Source organism: Magallana gigas, chromosome 2 (genome assembly GCF_963853765.1).
Source record: "Magallana gigas chromosome 2, xbMagGiga1.1, whole genome shotgun sequence".
Classification (NCBI taxonomy): domain Eukaryota; kingdom Metazoa; phylum Mollusca; class Bivalvia; order Ostreida; family Ostreidae; genus Magallana; species Magallana gigas.
In genome coordinates, this window is record NC_088854.1 from 29103736 (window position 1) to 29120429 (window position 16694).

Here is a 16694-nt window from a genome sequence, read left to right on the forward strand (position 1 = left end):
CATCATCATCATCATCATCGTTTTATCTCCTATAAATGGATATAACTTTTAAAAAGGTGAAAATTAAGACAAACAAGTAAGAAAAAATATATTTTCCTCCTTTGATCTTTTAAAGTTTTTCTGTAATAATTTAATTATTTTTTCATTATCAACACAGCTTTATAAACTCGAAAGAACTTGGAAATAATGATTTAAAGCTGTTTAAATATCATTATCTAACATTTCTATTTAAAAATAAAATCAAAGTTGTGTTTTGAAATAAAAACTTTAAAAATTGTAAAGGTTCTGTAAGTTTGTCATTTTAACTATAATGAATTAAACTAATTTAAAAGAGCGAGTCGTGTCAAATATACAGATCATATACATTGTACTTTTATTTAAAAATAAAAAGGAACTACCAAATATCCAATACTTTAATTAATGATTAACATTCCCTAGGCTTATTTAAAATAAACTTATTAAATGAAAACTAAACAGAATTGCAAATATATTCAAATTTAAATAAATCTGGTTAAGAAAAATATTACTCGAAATATTTCTGATATTTTATTTTAAACAACAAAAATATACTTCAATATAGTTAACAATAGAAAAATAAAGACACATAAAAACTTGGAATAAAGTTTGGTATTATCATATATTTGCGTCCATTAGTCTATTCTGTTTTTTCTTTTTCGTAGGAAGACTTGAGAATAAGATGTGAAAACTTGGCTACAGTCTGTCTTTTCTGTAGTTTGTTCACTTTAATGGGATTCTTGACCTGGACAGCATTACTGGCGTTTTCCAAGTTTGTCTAAAAAAAAACAAATAATAAAGAAAATCATCATTAATAGTATACAGATTGAATTTAAATTTTTTTTAAATAATTAACATAAATTTAATAAGTTCGTATATACAGACTCAATCAAAACATAGTGGCATCATAATATTACTTTTAACATTATGAAAATAAAATCGGAGCTTTGTTATAGTCAATATGTATTGCAGCATACAGTATTTTTAAAAATGCTACCCAAATAAAGGTTTAAATATATGCACAGTTGATTGACATCATTTTAAAAGCAAATATACACATGTATATATGATTTGTTATTTTTTGTTTGAAATTGAAATATAATTGCATTAGGGTAAAAATTAGGTTTGCATACCTGATAAACTTGTACCTTTTCTTTAATTTTTCGTTGTTTCAATAAAATCTGTAAAATCAGAAGTAAAAATATTAATTCTAATAGATATTGATTTAAAATCCAAGACAAGCTACAGTAACTAATACATCTATTCTTTATTTAAACATTAAAAAAATACAATGTAAATTATAAATATATATTATTTGTGTCAATAAACTTGCAGAAGAAGGCATATCTTAATTCTTTATTAAAAAGATTACAAAATACTCTTAAGGTTTAAAAACCATGTTTATTTTTGTTTGATACCTTAACGACTACGACGATTAAAAATGCGAGTTGATATGCGATGTAGATGATGACAGTTGCAATGAAAGCATATAGGTCCATTGTACCCTGCGTGTCACTATCGTCCTCAAAGCGAGAAACGATGATATGCCAAATACAGACCAAGTAGTTAAACAGCATACTGACTAATAGGTATCTGTCCTGAAAAAGATGACATAAAGACATATTTTTGAGGGAACACGGATCAGAAAGTGAACAGTATTTTCTACCTTCATATATAAGGGGTTACAAATACAGTTGCATGGAATGGTCATTTCACATGATGATTTTGATGAGCATTAACTGTAGTCCACACCGGTCTTTCAGTTAAATTTGTGAAGAGAAGAGGCTTTAAAAAAACAAAATTGACTTTTCTATGTTTCTGGATCATTTAATATACTCACTAAGAGAGTTTGGTACGGTATCTTTGGTATACTCTGGTTAGCCATGAATCGGAAGGACACTCCAGTCAGAGCCAAGATGAACCCCAACAGTAGGCGGCGCTGGGGGTTGTTCCGGTTAATTGCAAACGTAGTTAATGGTAGCGAACCAATCAATGTCTGAAAAGGAGATCGTTTTATTTGTACATAATATGTGTATTATGACATGCATTAGTTACACGATTCTTGCAAATTCTAATGGTATGCAAAAAGAATTATCCTTGATTCATGATACATGTATCCATAATCTTTGAATACGTAGTGCATGTACATGTAAAAACTGTAGGGCCCCTCGTTCTAGCTTGGATAAATTGCGTATTAACTAGGGCAGCAACTCGAAAATCATTTATTGATTTCGGGAAGGGGGGTAAAGTTACCATAATTATGATGATATTCCATATGAAAAAAGAGTATTTCCTGCTGGCGAGTCCCCGGATGTTAAGGATAGGACTGTAGCCCTCCTCGGTGGCGGCTACTGAGGTATCCGACTCCACGAAAGGCTCCAGGTCCCACTCCTGGGCGTGGATGTAGCAGGACACGCCTATCTCACTCGGCTTCACTGTGTCCGGTACCAACTCCAGCTCAGACTCAGGCAGTGAGGACGTGAAACATACATTGAGGGGCTAAATAAAAATAACCGGCATTATTATGAGAACACTTAAACACCAAGACTTGTCAACATTGATGGGACGATAGTTTTCTCGCTATTTACTTTAATTATTTACTTTAATTAAACATGTTAAAGGCGATATACGCTTCTTTGCATATTAATTAAAGTAAAGTAATTTTTTCTCTCTCCAAAAGATGTGCAACTGAACTGCCCATTATTTGAGAGAAAAAACACTGTTTGTAAATGTATTTAACTGAGAGTTATTGATCTTATAATGTTAAAGATTATATTTTACCTTTTCATAAAAAGTTAATTGGTACTGTATTACTATCGCCAGTTGTACTGGATTTTCAAAATACAATTAGGCCCTATGTATTTTTTATTATACAAAAAAAGGTTAAGATGGATGGCACAGAAATGGTATGTATTAAGTTCGGATGCTAATAAATTGGTCCTCTGAAAATATGAAATGAAATGAACGTTGGATTAGCCTTGAAATCTTATCAGTGAACTAGAGTGTACAGGTCTATGTAGATAGCACCTCCTTACATGCACCTCTTACTTGTGAATCAAAAGGAAAATCATGGAGTTCTAATCTCTCCGCAAACGTCCCAATCTGTCGAGATTTCTGAACCAAGTAGGCTTCTCCATCAATGGTGAGGACCTCGTACCATGTTTTGGAGAATTTCTCGGACACCTTGTTTCTGATTTGTATTGCTGGGTTCCAAAAGTTTCTGTGGTCCACAGGCTGATTCTCCTATGAAAAGATTGGTTAATGGTTAAAATTAAATCCAAGTCAGCAATTGAATGTCAAAACTTAAATTTTCGGTTATAAAAAGAAAATTTTTTAAGTGTTTAGTAATGACAATGAATCTCTTTTGTTTTAAGAAGACGTCTGTTTAAAAAAAAAAGCAGTTCAGTTAGAGAGCTTTAAAATCAGTAGAAAAGAATTTCGCCGGTTGGACCTTAAGGTTGTCTAGTTTGGGTTCCCGCCATCTGGCCCTGAAGTATACGTCCCCATCAAACTGTTCCTTGAGAGTTTCCACATTGTCCATTCGGATGAAGACCATCCGGACATATACCGTCTTCTATATAGAGAATATCAAAGTTAGTTTTGAAAAAAGAGAATTTATTCATTTTTTTTTTTGGTAATTATTGATGGATATGGAAATACTCTTAGTAAAGGTGTATGCTTCTAAAATTCACTTCCAGGCTGGACATGCATAACACATCCCTTTTCTTCAGTGAACATTAAAACTTCACCATTGGAAAACAACTGTACAAAAGATACCTTTCATCAAAACGTGCATGGTACTAAGTTAAAGTGGCAAGATGTAGTTTGTTTTAAACCACTTAAAAATGTTTTTCTCTTCAGGCAATTCTTTGGCCCCGGGTCTGGTAGTATTAAATCAAGGATCCGTTGTTTTCTAAGCACGTTCCCTCAGTTTTCGGAAAATATTTTCATTTCAATAGCTACATTTACATAGCGTTGTTAAATCTTAATGTTGATATAAAAATGATTCTTATATTATGACCGTTTACTTTCGAAATGGGCTCTCTTGTTTTCAATACAAATACGAAAAGTAAACATATGCAGCTGCCTCTAATGTAAGACTTGCTTTAAAGGGATTTTGTAGTTTAAAATGTTGAGGTTCATAAACAGAATAAATGCATTTAATTGCAAACAGTAGATCAAATATTCTAGATATGCTCAACGCCAGGGAAATAATGGCTCACGTTTCGCAATTTCATTTATAGTCTGATCAGATCACATATGTTACGACCATTAGTACAAGTTAAAATGACAATTACAGAGTACTTGCAGAAAAAAAGAGAGATCCTTACATGTATATAAATCAAAATTCAGTTTACATAATATTTCACGTTAAAAAATATTACCTTTAATGAATTTGTGGTTTCCATATTCTGGCAGTAGCAGACGACACTTTGGAGGCCACCCTTTCCTCCGGTATTAATTGACAAAGTTCACAATCAGTATGTTTCCGGATGATTGGTTTTAAATGATTATTGATTTTAAACAGTATCTAAACCAACAACAATTTTGAAATCGACCATTTAAATTCTTATATTGACAGCCCAACTTGCTTGAATTTTTGGCTGTACGATATTGACGAAATACTGGTTTTGCAATACGTAAGTTTATGCAATACCAGATCACTCTACAGACTTCGAATATATTAGCTCTGGGTCCTGAATCATAAAAAAAAACTCCACTGACTTAGACTTCAGTCATTATTTCAATTTAATTTCAACGAATACTTTTTACTTAGAATGAGTAAACTTCGTCAACATGACTGGGAAACAATGAAAAATTGTGTTTTGTTGTAATACACGGCATGATAAATTTGTAATCTGATGATCAAGTGTGCATTAAGTCAAAGTCTGCTTCATGATCCTGGGACCACTTCAGCCAAAATTTAATCATGCAGTTATAAAATATTTGTTTATTTTTTGGCAGAATTTTCAAACATACCATGGAATTAGAAAGTCTATGTGAATATTGATTTTTAATTAACATCAGTTTAACGTCGATATTAATATGATAAATGTTACAATACTCTTTGCGGGTTTCTTTCTATAAATATTATTAAGAAAGAAAAAGGGAGAGACAGAGGCATACGCAGAAAAGAGAATCTTAATTCTAAAGAGAAAATATGTCAATTTTTTTGTATTTATTCCATCAATAGTTTAAATAACACAAACAAAAAACGAATTTCTAAACATGCATGTAAAATGGTTTTAAAAAACCCAAAGGTAATGAACTGTTTAATATAATCACAACCTATGTAAAATTGATAGCAAACAACAACAAAGAAACAATCTTTTAAACTAAATAATCGCAAGATAGTTATCAAATACAACATCAAAATCTAGAAAACGTGGACGGTAGGGCCGCTATCCTCTCCCTTCGATTGACTCTGTTCTTTCTTCGTTTCCAACTTTCTCCGAATAACTTTTCTGCTTTTTCCTGTAAAACATAAAAAAGAAAATTTAAATTTTTTCCTTTTTAGTAAATTTCAACGAAAAAATACCATTCTGGACAACATTACATTTTTTGGGGGGTTGGGGGGGCATACCTGGTACATCTTTTCTTTTTGATGAACTTCTTTGACTTTAAAATATCTCTGAACAATAAAAAAAGAAGAAAAAAAATAAATAAAAGAAACGCCACACTCTGTAAAATACCATGTCGAATCAACTTGGATCAAAATGGATAACTTACGGTTTTCAAAGAAATGGCGTAGAAGAAGATATGGAACAGGGCGTAGAAGACGGCAAAGCCGATGAAGAAGTAGAGGTCATAGTCCGCCTGGGTATCATCATCAGAGATCAAGGTCACAATGGCGTGCCATGCGGTAACCAGGTAGTTAAAGACCATACAATACAGGATGTACTTATCCTAAAACCAAAAGCGTGATCACACATAGAAATTTTGAAACTTTCCCTCCGTAATAAGTACCATTTTTTATTCGGATATAGTCTTTACAGATTATTTTCTTACCAATCTTGTTAAATACGATATCTTTGGAAGTTGCTGATTGGTTACAAATCTAAATGTGACCCCTGTAAGGGTCAGGGTGAAGGCCAACTGAAGTCGATTCTGTGGAAGATTTCTATTGACAGCAAATGTGGCGAAAGACAGTGAACTAATGATGGTCTGAAAAATAGAAAAAGGATATAATAGATACTAAATACACCTATTCTGGAAAAAAAAGAAGGTACAATTCATCTATTTTTTTCAGTTGGAACTGATACTTTTACTGCCCATAAGTCGTTAGAAAACACTTGAAACCAAACCCATGGCGTGGAAGAAACGAAATCTAAACACAGTAAAATATCCGTCATAAGTAACGAAACAACAACCAAATAATGAATCAATCTATCAATCTCCAAAATCGTACCATGATCAAGATGATGTTCCAAACAAAGAAACCAGCCCTTCTCATGGCCAAAGTTTTGAAGACAAGAAATGGATAGACTACGTTTTTGGACCCTGTAAACTCTTTTGACACTTTCCTTATTTCTGATTCTACAAACTCTCGCAGTTCCCATTCCTGGAAGGGTAAAAATAGTATTGACAATCTATGTATACATTTATTTTCAAAAGATGACAACATGCATGCAGTTAAAAATTTGGAAATACCTGTTCGTCAACAAAACAAGAAACGATAATGGAGCTCAAATGTTCGTCGTCTTCGATGATTTCCAGTTCCTCGACCGGATGTTCTGACGTCAGCACAATACTCAGGTCCTGAAACGTCATCAATTACTGCAATGATCGAGAGAATCTACAGTATTCAATATCGATGTCGCTAAGAGTTTATAGGTTTATCCATTGATATGTGAATTTTTAATAGATGTATGATTTCTATCTTAGGTATCATTAATTTTTGTCATTTTATGTAAAAGATTTTCTGTAAGAAAACAAGTTTTATTTCGCAGGCAGCGGGGTGAAGTATTTTTTCTCACCACATTGTACAAACAAAAGTACCTGAAGATCAAACGGGAAGTCTTGTAACTCCAAGTTTTCTGTGAATATTCCTTTAATTCTCCTCTTCTCTACAATAAATGCCTCCCCATTCTTACCGAATTCTAGTTTTTTCCACACATTGTCTTTCGATGTTGAGATCACGTTTTGGACAATTAGCTTGGGATGCCAGTATTTGGAAAAATCCATATTGTCGTTTTCCTGTAGACAATATTTTATTAAATGTCAGATAAGTAGAATAAATAAATAGATAAAATAACAAAAAAAAAAAAAGAAGAAGATTTTTTTATGTGATTAGAAAATAATCGTTTAAAAATCGGAGAACAAAACAAATTGACTTGAAACATACAAACTTAGATATAACCGTTACACTTTTACGGGATATTTTTAGCATAAAAACCATAAAGACACATACCGATTTATTAAAAAAAATAAAATAAAAATCGAACACTAGAAGTGTCATTGACCTGGTTTTGCTGTTTGTCTAAAAGAAGGCAGTCTTATAACAAGGGAACAAATTGTTTTTTCCGTGATGTTAGTTATTTATGTTTACTTCGGATACACTGATCTGTATCTTTTTGAAGGGTCATGCAAATGTATTTCCCGTACTTTGCACCCTGCAAGGAAGTATTACAAACAAAAATAAACTTGAGAGGGCAGGATGGTCATTTTAGACGATATAAATCTAAATATATAAATATAAATGATGATCGGAAAGATACCAGTGCCCGACCCAAATTTTAAGAGGGCTAGCTAAACCAAGTCGTTTTTAGATTAATATTTCAATCTCCTTAAGACGTAGAGCTTTGTACTAGTATTCATTTACAGGAAAATGCTCCACAATTTTGATTCTAAAATATTTGGATTTTTGAAGACACTTCTGGTATCTTTTTTAACTCTCCACCCTCCTTATATGAAAGGGCTTTGTTTCCAATGACATTTCATAACACCAGTGATGACAATAATGAACCCCCCCCCCCCCATTCTAAACTCTAGCGTGAGGGCCGTTTGATAGAACACAACCTTTCCGTGGTCCAGCGACTTTTCCCGCCATCTGCTCTCTATGAACACGTCTGCTGCGAACTGTTCCTTCACCGTGTCAATGTCGCTCAACTTCAGAAACACGACTCGTGTCTGTACTGTATGCTGTCAATTTCAAGGAAAATATCTCTTTTATTTTTATTTATTTATTTAGATCCAAACTATCTATGTATAATTTGTTTAAAATCATACATGTAAAAATGAAAACACGTGACAATAATTTTTCCCTCTCATAAATCTTTGTACAAAGACCATCGAAATTTTAATTTCATAACTTACATATCAACAAACGAACTTGAACAGCATAATACATGTATGTATGAAAAAAAAAGAATTGGTAAAGAAAATACAAATTGACCACCAAGCTTCTATGTGTTGCTCGAAAGAGTATGTCAACTGTTTTTAAATGGTCTAATATAACTAATTGTCATTATGATAGCTTTAAAGCAAGTCATGAAATTCTAGCGATTGTGTCTACAAATTTTGAATACGGCAGTTGTAACTCACAACTTTTTAATTTTGTACATTTTACAACAGAGCACATTATAGAAAAATTCATTCATGATTGTAGCATAGTTCTCCCAATGATATTGATAACAGCTGAACTCAACACAATACAGAATATGCCTTATTACTAGTGTATTTGAATATTGAAGGTAAGCCACTTACCTTAGGAGTAATCTTTTTGTCTTGGTCCGTCATGGTAGCTTTTTATGTAAGTTTGAATTAGAAGGTTTTTTGTCATGTCCTCATGGCTTCGAGATGTGGATTGTACAGTTCTTGTATTCAAACATTTGTCTTTTAAATGGGCCCACTGGAGCGAATATCTTATGTCTGTGATGTCGAAACACCCAAATTTTAGTCAGGGCAGGCAAGCATTTTGAATTTAAAGTTTCCCCCATTTGACGAACCCGGTATATATCCAAGTATACATGCATTTACAACTCTGCAGTGTCAAAGACAAAATTTAAATTCTAAAAATAAATAATAGCTTTTTAAAACAAGTCATGAATGGTGTTATCTGCAGTTGTTCAACGAAAGAGCAGAGGCCCAGTGTCAACGGCATGGCTTAAGTTACCCCCTCCCTCATTAAAGCATATAGAAACACCCCCCCCTTCTAAAAAAATACAAAATAATTAACAAAGTGAATTTACCTATTAAAAACTGGATTACTCGTGATTATATACATGTACCAATTGAAGCTGATTACAACTATAGATAAATTATTATGACGTTCACATATTTGGGTTCAACAGCACAATACCTGTGGTTCAACATAAATAATAAATCTCGGTGATATTATAGATGTCTTTCTTACATAATTATTTACTTGATCACCGTTTATCTAACAATAAACTTTGCTCTTACATTTAATAGAAATTCAGGAAAATAAGTTCTTATTAAGGTCACAAATTATATAAATACCTAAGAATTTCGATAAAGGACAGAATAAAAGCAAACCTTTATGTTTACAGGACACACACCAATATAAATGCTTTTTTTAAACTAAAGGTCAATTTTCCTGCATCATATGTATATAAAATTTAGGAAATATTTTCATGCTTGATCAATACCAGCATGATAAAGCTCTTCCATAACCATCATATAAATAATAAAAATTCAAACATAAATTCGTTTCTGGATTCTATAACCCACAGTCTAAGAACAAAACCCTCCAGAAGGAAAACACAATTAAAAGTTAATTTTCATTATTTATTTTTACACTACATATATTAAAACAACAATTCTTTTGTGTCCATTCTTGGTACAAATTACTTAATACCAGAATGTCTTCCTGTACTGTCGATTCTCCTCAATGCCCATCTGATCCATGATATCTTGTTCAAATGATTTTAATTTGGGAACAAATGTCACTCTGTTCACTTCTTTCTTGTCCGTATCTTTAGTTTTGCTTGCTGAAAAAGGAAAGATTTACTTAAGAAAAAAAAAACAAGAACATATTCCATAAATAACAAATTTCATTATATCAACTTGGCAACAGTCCATCAGGGCAAAAACAGATAACACAATATTTTAAAAAATAACCACCAGTTTATAAAAGGCACATCTAGATCTTTGGAAAAGATAGAGGAAAACTTGTTTCTAACGAATATAGAAGACCACACTTTTTTTTTATAAAGAATAAATTTCATATGTATTTCTACTGATATTTTTTTAATCATGGCATGCCCCTATCTATCATCCAAGCAATGCACTGTAATTCTGCCACTCGCAGCCACTGACTAGGAAACATTTAGTTGTTGTCAAATCAGGGCAAGGTAGGTTTTTTTTAGATAATAGTATAATATAAAACTACAGTGCTAAACAGCTCAATTATAGAAAACAAAAGAGAAATATTACATAGTTTTTTTACTTTCTTTTCTCACACTCAAGTACTGATACTTCAAGCTTGGATGCAATCAATTAGTACTCTAGTAACCATTTACTCACTGATAACCGCATACTAAACACTTGAACAATGGTTTACTTACTATACTAAGTAAGGAAGTAAATGATTTATTATAGTGACAGGTGTATTATAAATAAATATAGAGACATGTATATTATATAATAACTTGAAGAATAAACACCAGCCCATCGGACCTATATGTCACTTTATAAACATGAGTACACAAATAATGAGTTTATGCATTATTTTTTTTTATATAGGATAGATTGTCTGCACATAAAACCTGAATATACAAATTTTGCAGTTTGTTTAGGAAAGTTGGACAAGAGAAAACCAGTGCAGTCTGAGTACTACTAAATACTACTATGGTATTAATGGTGGAAAACACATGTGTACAGTAGTTCAATTACTACATGTAACCTACTTACCAACATATGAGTTTATTGCGATCTCATCCCCTTCGGTTTTCTGTTCTTCGTTTATAGGTATGGGAATTACACGACCAGTGTGTTTAGAGACTCGGACTCTAGATCCATCCTCCAGGTACCGCCATATAATATCTGTTGCTCTCCTGTCAAAATGAAAACAAGGTTCTTTACTTAATAGGTCTCTTATTATTTTACAGCATTTACAAAAACTTTAAACAGGCAGATCAATTTAGATGGAGTCAGGCAACATCATCATAACAACAACAAAATTTAAAGACAAATGTGGTAAAATATTGTATCTATCTCCAACACTATAATATTGATTTTCTACTTTAACAATTCTGATATCAGTTAAAATTTGATATCAGGCCAAATCTGATATCAGCTAGGTCATATTTGATAGGTGGTATCTACAGATATCAGGTCATATCTGATATCAGGTCAAACTCTTACTTGTCAGCAGGATCCACTAGTTTGACTTCATCCGGAATTTTCAGAGGAACTTGTCTGCTTATAGCTTGCTCTCCATCATTTGTTTTTATCATTTCATATGTCTACATGATAGGGAAGAAAAAATAGAAAACAACTGCAATACATAAAATACCCATCAGAGGATTATATGACAAATATATATATTTTTTTGTTTATCCAGTCAATCTGACAATCTGAATTACTGTATGATTCCCCATATGCTTGAGAAAATCTGCATGAGTTGACATAAGATATGGCAGGCAGGACTGGACATCAACTCTCAATAATTTATATCTTAATATCATTTTAAAAACTTAAAATAGTCAAGGTTTTAGATTACCTTATTTTTGGAATTAGAGAATAAGATTTAAGCTTATCTGTAAGAGCATTATAGACATACCACATTGAGGTTTTCCAGTACTACTTCATTGGCATCTCGATAAACCACAGCTACTGTACCAATTTTTCCCTTGTCTTTTCCAACCATACACATAACCTGTAAAGGACAAAACAATTTATAATAAACATGCATGTGTTACTGCAGTTAGTTGAAAAGAAGGGGGAGTGTGGTGCTAAAGTCTTGTGTGATTCAATTATAGCTTCAACTTCTGTAAGAAAATCAATTATCAATCAGACTTTTTACATCCATACAGTATGTAATTGTTGTTGATACAGATGTGAATTCTCTTCCTCTTCTCTTAATTATATTATGAAATTTAGCATCAGTTTAGAGATTCAATCTAAAAACTAAGAAATGTTAAAAACTGCACATTTCACACCTATTCTGAAATGTTTATCTTTCTCTTAAATGTCAATGATATGCTTGCTTACCTGATCTTTTTCAAAGATGTAGGGTTCATAATATGGTACAATCAATTTCTGAGGTCGGTTCCTTCCAAAGTATAAGCTATTTATTCTCAGCTCCAAAGGATTTGTTGGTCCATACTTAGTAAAGAACCAATCCTTCTCCCACTCCTTCCATCCTTTCAGGAGTCTGTATTTAGGTTGTCCAATGGACCGTCTTACGAGACGATGTACAAACCTGTCCCAGTAGTCTGTTCTTCTTAGTAGACTCAAAGTAAGCCTCATTTTTCTTGTATATGTAATGGAAAAATATCTGATAGAGAAAAGAAAAGAAAGGCACTACACTTTTCTGTCTATAGCTCAACAGAGAAACTGCATCATTCTGCATTTGAATTACTGTATATTCCTTATTTTATGTGAGTACTTGTTCTGTGATGGTTTTAAAATTTGTGAATAAAAAAATTAAAAAAGTGGGCGAGATTAGACCTAACAAATTTTCCTCAAGAATATCAGTACCTCTATATTACTCTTTCCCCTTTCTCATACCCTAAATGAGGAGATAACTAGATTATCATTCCAAATAATGGTGCGCTCGCTCTAACGGTCGCACCGTAAAAACTTATTATTTATATAAATAGATAATAGTGAGTGCTGCGCACCAGCGCAAAGCGAGCTCTACCGGCAAGGCGTGTGTGAATAGAAAATTCCGACTATTTGCACATTCATTCAACGGATTTTTTTGGCGTCAGTAAATCGGACCAGTAATGCCTTGTTTTAATCGTCCCAGTAGTTCCCTGTAATTATGGTTTCCCATTTCACACTCTCACGAGAACAAGATATAAGACTATGTACATGCATTGTAAATATACTGGTGACACAATGCAAATTCCATTACATAAGACTAACGGAGTTATCGTCTTCGAGTGCTGTCACAATGGATTTCTTACACATTGATCCGACAGAATTTTTTCGGGGTCAGTAAATTTCGACCCACAATGCAATTCCTCAATGTCGGTCGATCTCACTAGACTGGATACCATCTCGCGAGAATTTGAGAAACAGATAAATTATGTAATTGCTTTTTTGGATGAATGCTCACATTTATTTTATTCACTATATTTACGGTAATTTCCAGGAATGTTTCTTTTTTAAAGGGGGCGTGGCAACATCATTCAAAAAATCTTAGCAAGCAAAAAGAAAAAGAAATTCTCAAAATCAGGAAAATTCTAATCCTGGTGAAGAATTGGGAGTGCGTAGTATGCCTTTAGCTCTTTAGCTGCTCAATAGTGTCTTTACATGTATTTTCACTTCCATTTATTACATGCTCCTGGGGGATCCATTTTCCTTATATGATCAGCAAATCTTTTTTTTTATACGCAAATTTGATTTTTTTTTTTAAACGGGGGAGGGGTGACTCTGTGATAAGTCAATTTTTTATATGCAAGTTTAAGAAAAATGTCAGCTGCAAGAAAAGAGGAAATGTACATAATGTTAAATTTTTATTATTCAACAACATTTTATCTGAGATAAATTCTATATATAAATAGATATTAACAAAATCTTATGAATTATGAAAATTTACTGGAAAAAAAGGCATGTTTATTTTATTCTGCATTTAAAGTCATTTATTTACTTTACGTCGCTACTTTTATTTTTATTGTTTTATCATAATTCATTATTTTATCACATGCTGCGGTCGCCCCAACGGTAGCACCGTATTACATATAAGGTTCTCGACCTCGTGTGAAAATTGAGGAAATTCTGGCTGAAGGTACTATATTATAAATATTGCATTCACAATTAATTAATTCTAAGAAAAAAAAATATTTTAAATGTCAATTAAGTAACAATGCTTCTTACCAATCAATACTTGTCTATCAGTGCAGTCATGATCATAACTCAGATCAAATTTGCGAGAAAGAACACATGCAGGAAACATATAAAGCAGACTAATTTCAAAAGGAAAACCGTTTACATTCCGGATTATCAGCGTTTTACAAAAGAACTTACATGTACGACTTACGACCATTTTAATGAATCTTAATTAATTACAAATTAATCATTTTTTTTTATTCTTATGACTGTAAATTATGGAAACGGAAATAGTTCTAAATAAATGATTTTATATAATTTTTGTTCTAAAGACTGTTAAAATATACTATAAATGACTTTGTCGTAGGTTCTTTTATAAAACGGTTTAATTACGCAAGTCCATCACGTTTAAAAAGAATCAGATAAATCAAATCTTTCACTCTGTTAATACAATTGAGCTAAGTTAGAAGAATATACAAACTATTTCGGAATAATAATTTGAGATTGAAGATTCTAATTTTCTACATAGGCGCTCCTCATATAAATCAGAGTACATATATAAAAAAAATCTTCATTCATATACTTTAAAAACTACAGCAGGGAACTGCATTTTAAAGAAGTTTATTAAGATGTGGAGCGCCTTTGATTTTCTTTATTTCATGAAAGACATGTATTTTGAATGTTGAAATTTGTTCAATTAACAATTCATTGTATATAATGTGTGTGTGTGTGTGTGTGTGGTTTTTTTTTCTTTTTCTTTTTTTTACATTAGACTGATCAATGAGAGAGAGAGAGAGAGAGAGAGAGAGAGAGAGAGAGAGAGAGAGAGAGAGAGAGAGAGAGAGAGAGAGAGAGAGAGAGAGCAACCATGTATAATGACCGAATAATTAACATGATATATGGGTAGATAAAAAAAAAATTGCCTTGAGACAGGTGATTTCTGGTAGCGACTTCCGTGTTTAACGTAACATATAAACACTGACCGATACAGGTACATTTGTAAACATATACATGCAATGCACTTTCTTTACTAATAGGGGGAGGGTGTATCCTGAATATGGATTGCGTTTACCTTCACAGTACTTAAAACGATTAATTGTATCTAAATTTGAATTATATTTTGTCCACATGTCCGATTTAATGATTCGTATATGACCACTAGCGTACGTTTAAGTGTAATCTTCAATTGGATTTTAAAGAAGACCGAAAGAATAATATGTTGAAGAACTCAAAATGGAGAAATTTACAGCATTTCTTCGATATAAAAATTGTCTTTGTTTTTCGGAGATATTTTCAGAAGTTGTTTTTATATATGAAGAGGAAACTACACTTGACTGTAATGAAGAGACTACTACTTGTAGTTGCAATGGTTTATCTTTCCATGCATGCGTTCAATCTATTCCATGGAGACATACGTTCTACAGTGTTACAAAAGGACAAAATCAATGTAACATCAAATCAAAGTGCATCCGAGAAAAATAAACGGGAAATATTAAGTGCGTTTACGGTGCTCACCCATATGAGACCTGATTTTACAATTTCTCTCGATCCTGTGAACAAGTGGATAAAAACGAAGACTTCACAGTGCAATGGGGATTTTGTGGGATATAACAACTTGTTCGCTCATTTAAAACACGTTCAAATAAATCCGCATCTCTCAGTTGGTAGAAAAGGGGGAGAATCTATCGAAAAGGTCATAGGTCAACCCGAGAAGAGCGAGTACATGACCTTGAAAAAAGGTTATTTCGAAATGAGGTGTCATGACCAGGGATTACTCTATCGTTTCAAAGCCAGAGACCATCTGAAACTCTGGTTATCTGCTGTAAAAACAACAAACAGTGACCATCAATCAATGTCAGTCAACCATAATTTCACAATTGCTGTGACTAGATACGAGTATGTCAACTTGTATCATACCATGACCGACTGGTTTAACGCCTTTCTAATGCTGGTGGTATTTAGAAAAAGTCCGGATACTTCGTCCGTTCTGTTGATTGACAGTCATCCAGCAGGCGATCTTGACGGCGTCTGGAACACTCTCTTTGGTCACGTGACACGAGCCGGTCACTTGACAGGTACTATTGCATATGATGACCTGATCTGGGGCATAACCGGATATAACAGTCCAATAAACCAGCACTCGTTGTCCCATGTTCCGTATCTGGAGGAATTTCGAGAATTTTTCCTCACGAGATTCAAGGTTCTAGACAAAAGGAAACTAAATTGTGAAAACCTGTCAATTTTATTTATCTGGCGTAAAGATTATGTATCGCATCCGAGGAATCCTGGAGGGAAAATCAAGCGAAAGATAAGAAACGAAATGGAGCTGCAAAGAGCTGTGCAACAAACATTCCCAAGTCATAGTGTCAAAGGATTACAAATAGACCAGCTTCCTATGAAGGAACAGTTGGACCTTATAGTCAACACCGATATTCTCATAGGGATGCACGGCGCTGGTCTTTCCTTCACCCTCCTTCTTCCGAAACACGCCTCCCTCATAGAACTCTTTCCTCGGTACCAGTCTACAAAAAACAACCACTTCCAGGCCATGGCCAAGTGGAGAAGCTTGCATTACCTAAGGTGGCAAAATCGAGACCACCAAAACGAATTTCCTGACTATTATACATATGTTCCTATTGACGTGGTCATAGAGAGAGTTAACCAGACCGTGAACCAGATGTGTGAACGATGGATGCGATCATAACTTTAGTGATAGA

The 16694-nt window shown here is 33.1% G+C and overlaps 4 protein-coding genes across 5 annotated transcripts; 1 reads left to right on the forward strand and 3 right to left on the reverse strand.

Annotated features, from left to right (window-relative positions):
* Nucleotides 1-533: 533 nt before the first annotated feature.
* On the reverse strand, nucleotides 534-4556 carry LOC105339026 (cys-loop ligand-gated ion channel). The gene is made up of 8 exons (XM_011444425.4): nucleotides 4401-4556; nucleotides 3467-3589; nucleotides 3064-3258; nucleotides 2269-2514; nucleotides 1856-2011; nucleotides 1434-1613; nucleotides 1149-1196; nucleotides 534-793 (listed from the first exon to the last, which is right to left on the reverse strand). Exons 1-8 carry the CDS (start codon nucleotides 4422-4424, stop codon nucleotides 656-658), a joined length of 1110 nt encoding a protein of 369 aa, XP_011442727.3. The 5' UTR covers nucleotides 4425-4556; the 3' UTR covers nucleotides 534-655.
* A 625-nt stretch (nucleotides 4557-5181) lies between these two features.
* LOC105339027 (cys-loop ligand-gated ion channel) lies at nucleotides 5182-9058 on the reverse strand. Its single transcript, XM_034462521.2, has 9 exons — nucleotides 8722-9058; nucleotides 8035-8157; nucleotides 7015-7212; nucleotides 6667-6774; nucleotides 6425-6577; nucleotides 6025-6180; nucleotides 5746-5922; nucleotides 5600-5647; nucleotides 5182-5490 (listed from the first exon to the last, which is right to left on the reverse strand). The coding sequence occupies exons 1-9, from the start codon at nucleotides 8752-8754 to the stop codon at nucleotides 5386-5388; spliced, it is 1101 nt and encodes a 366-aa protein (XP_034318412.1). The 5' UTR covers nucleotides 8755-9058; the 3' UTR covers nucleotides 5182-5385.
* Nucleotides 9059-9751: 693 nt separating this feature from the next.
* LOC105339029 (large ribosomal subunit protein uL24m) lies at nucleotides 9752-14141 on the reverse strand. 2 transcript variants are annotated; one of them, XM_011444430.4, is made up of 6 exons: nucleotides 14026-14141; nucleotides 12193-12478; nucleotides 11762-11857; nucleotides 11344-11444; nucleotides 10891-11033; nucleotides 9752-9968 (listed from the first exon to the last, which is right to left on the reverse strand). In XM_011444430.4, exons 2-6 carry the CDS (start codon nucleotides 12448-12450, stop codon nucleotides 9829-9831), a joined length of 738 nt encoding a protein of 245 aa, XP_011442732.3. In that variant the 5' UTR covers nucleotides 12451-12478; nucleotides 14026-14141; the 3' UTR covers nucleotides 9752-9828. The 2 variants fall into 2 exon arrangements, with proteins under 2 accessions (XP_011442732.3, XP_011442733.3); XM_011444431.4 differs by having other exon boundaries at nucleotides 12193-12454; nucleotides 14026-14136.
* Nucleotides 14142-15186: 1045 nt separating this feature from the next.
* On the forward strand, nucleotides 15187-16681 carry LOC105339030 (uncharacterized). The gene has a single exon (XM_034462520.2). It carries the CDS (start codon nucleotides 15194-15196, stop codon nucleotides 16679-16681), a length of 1488 nt encoding a protein of 495 aa, XP_034318411.2. The 5' UTR covers nucleotides 15187-15193.
* The last annotated feature ends 13 nt before the right edge of the window (nucleotides 16682-16694 follow it).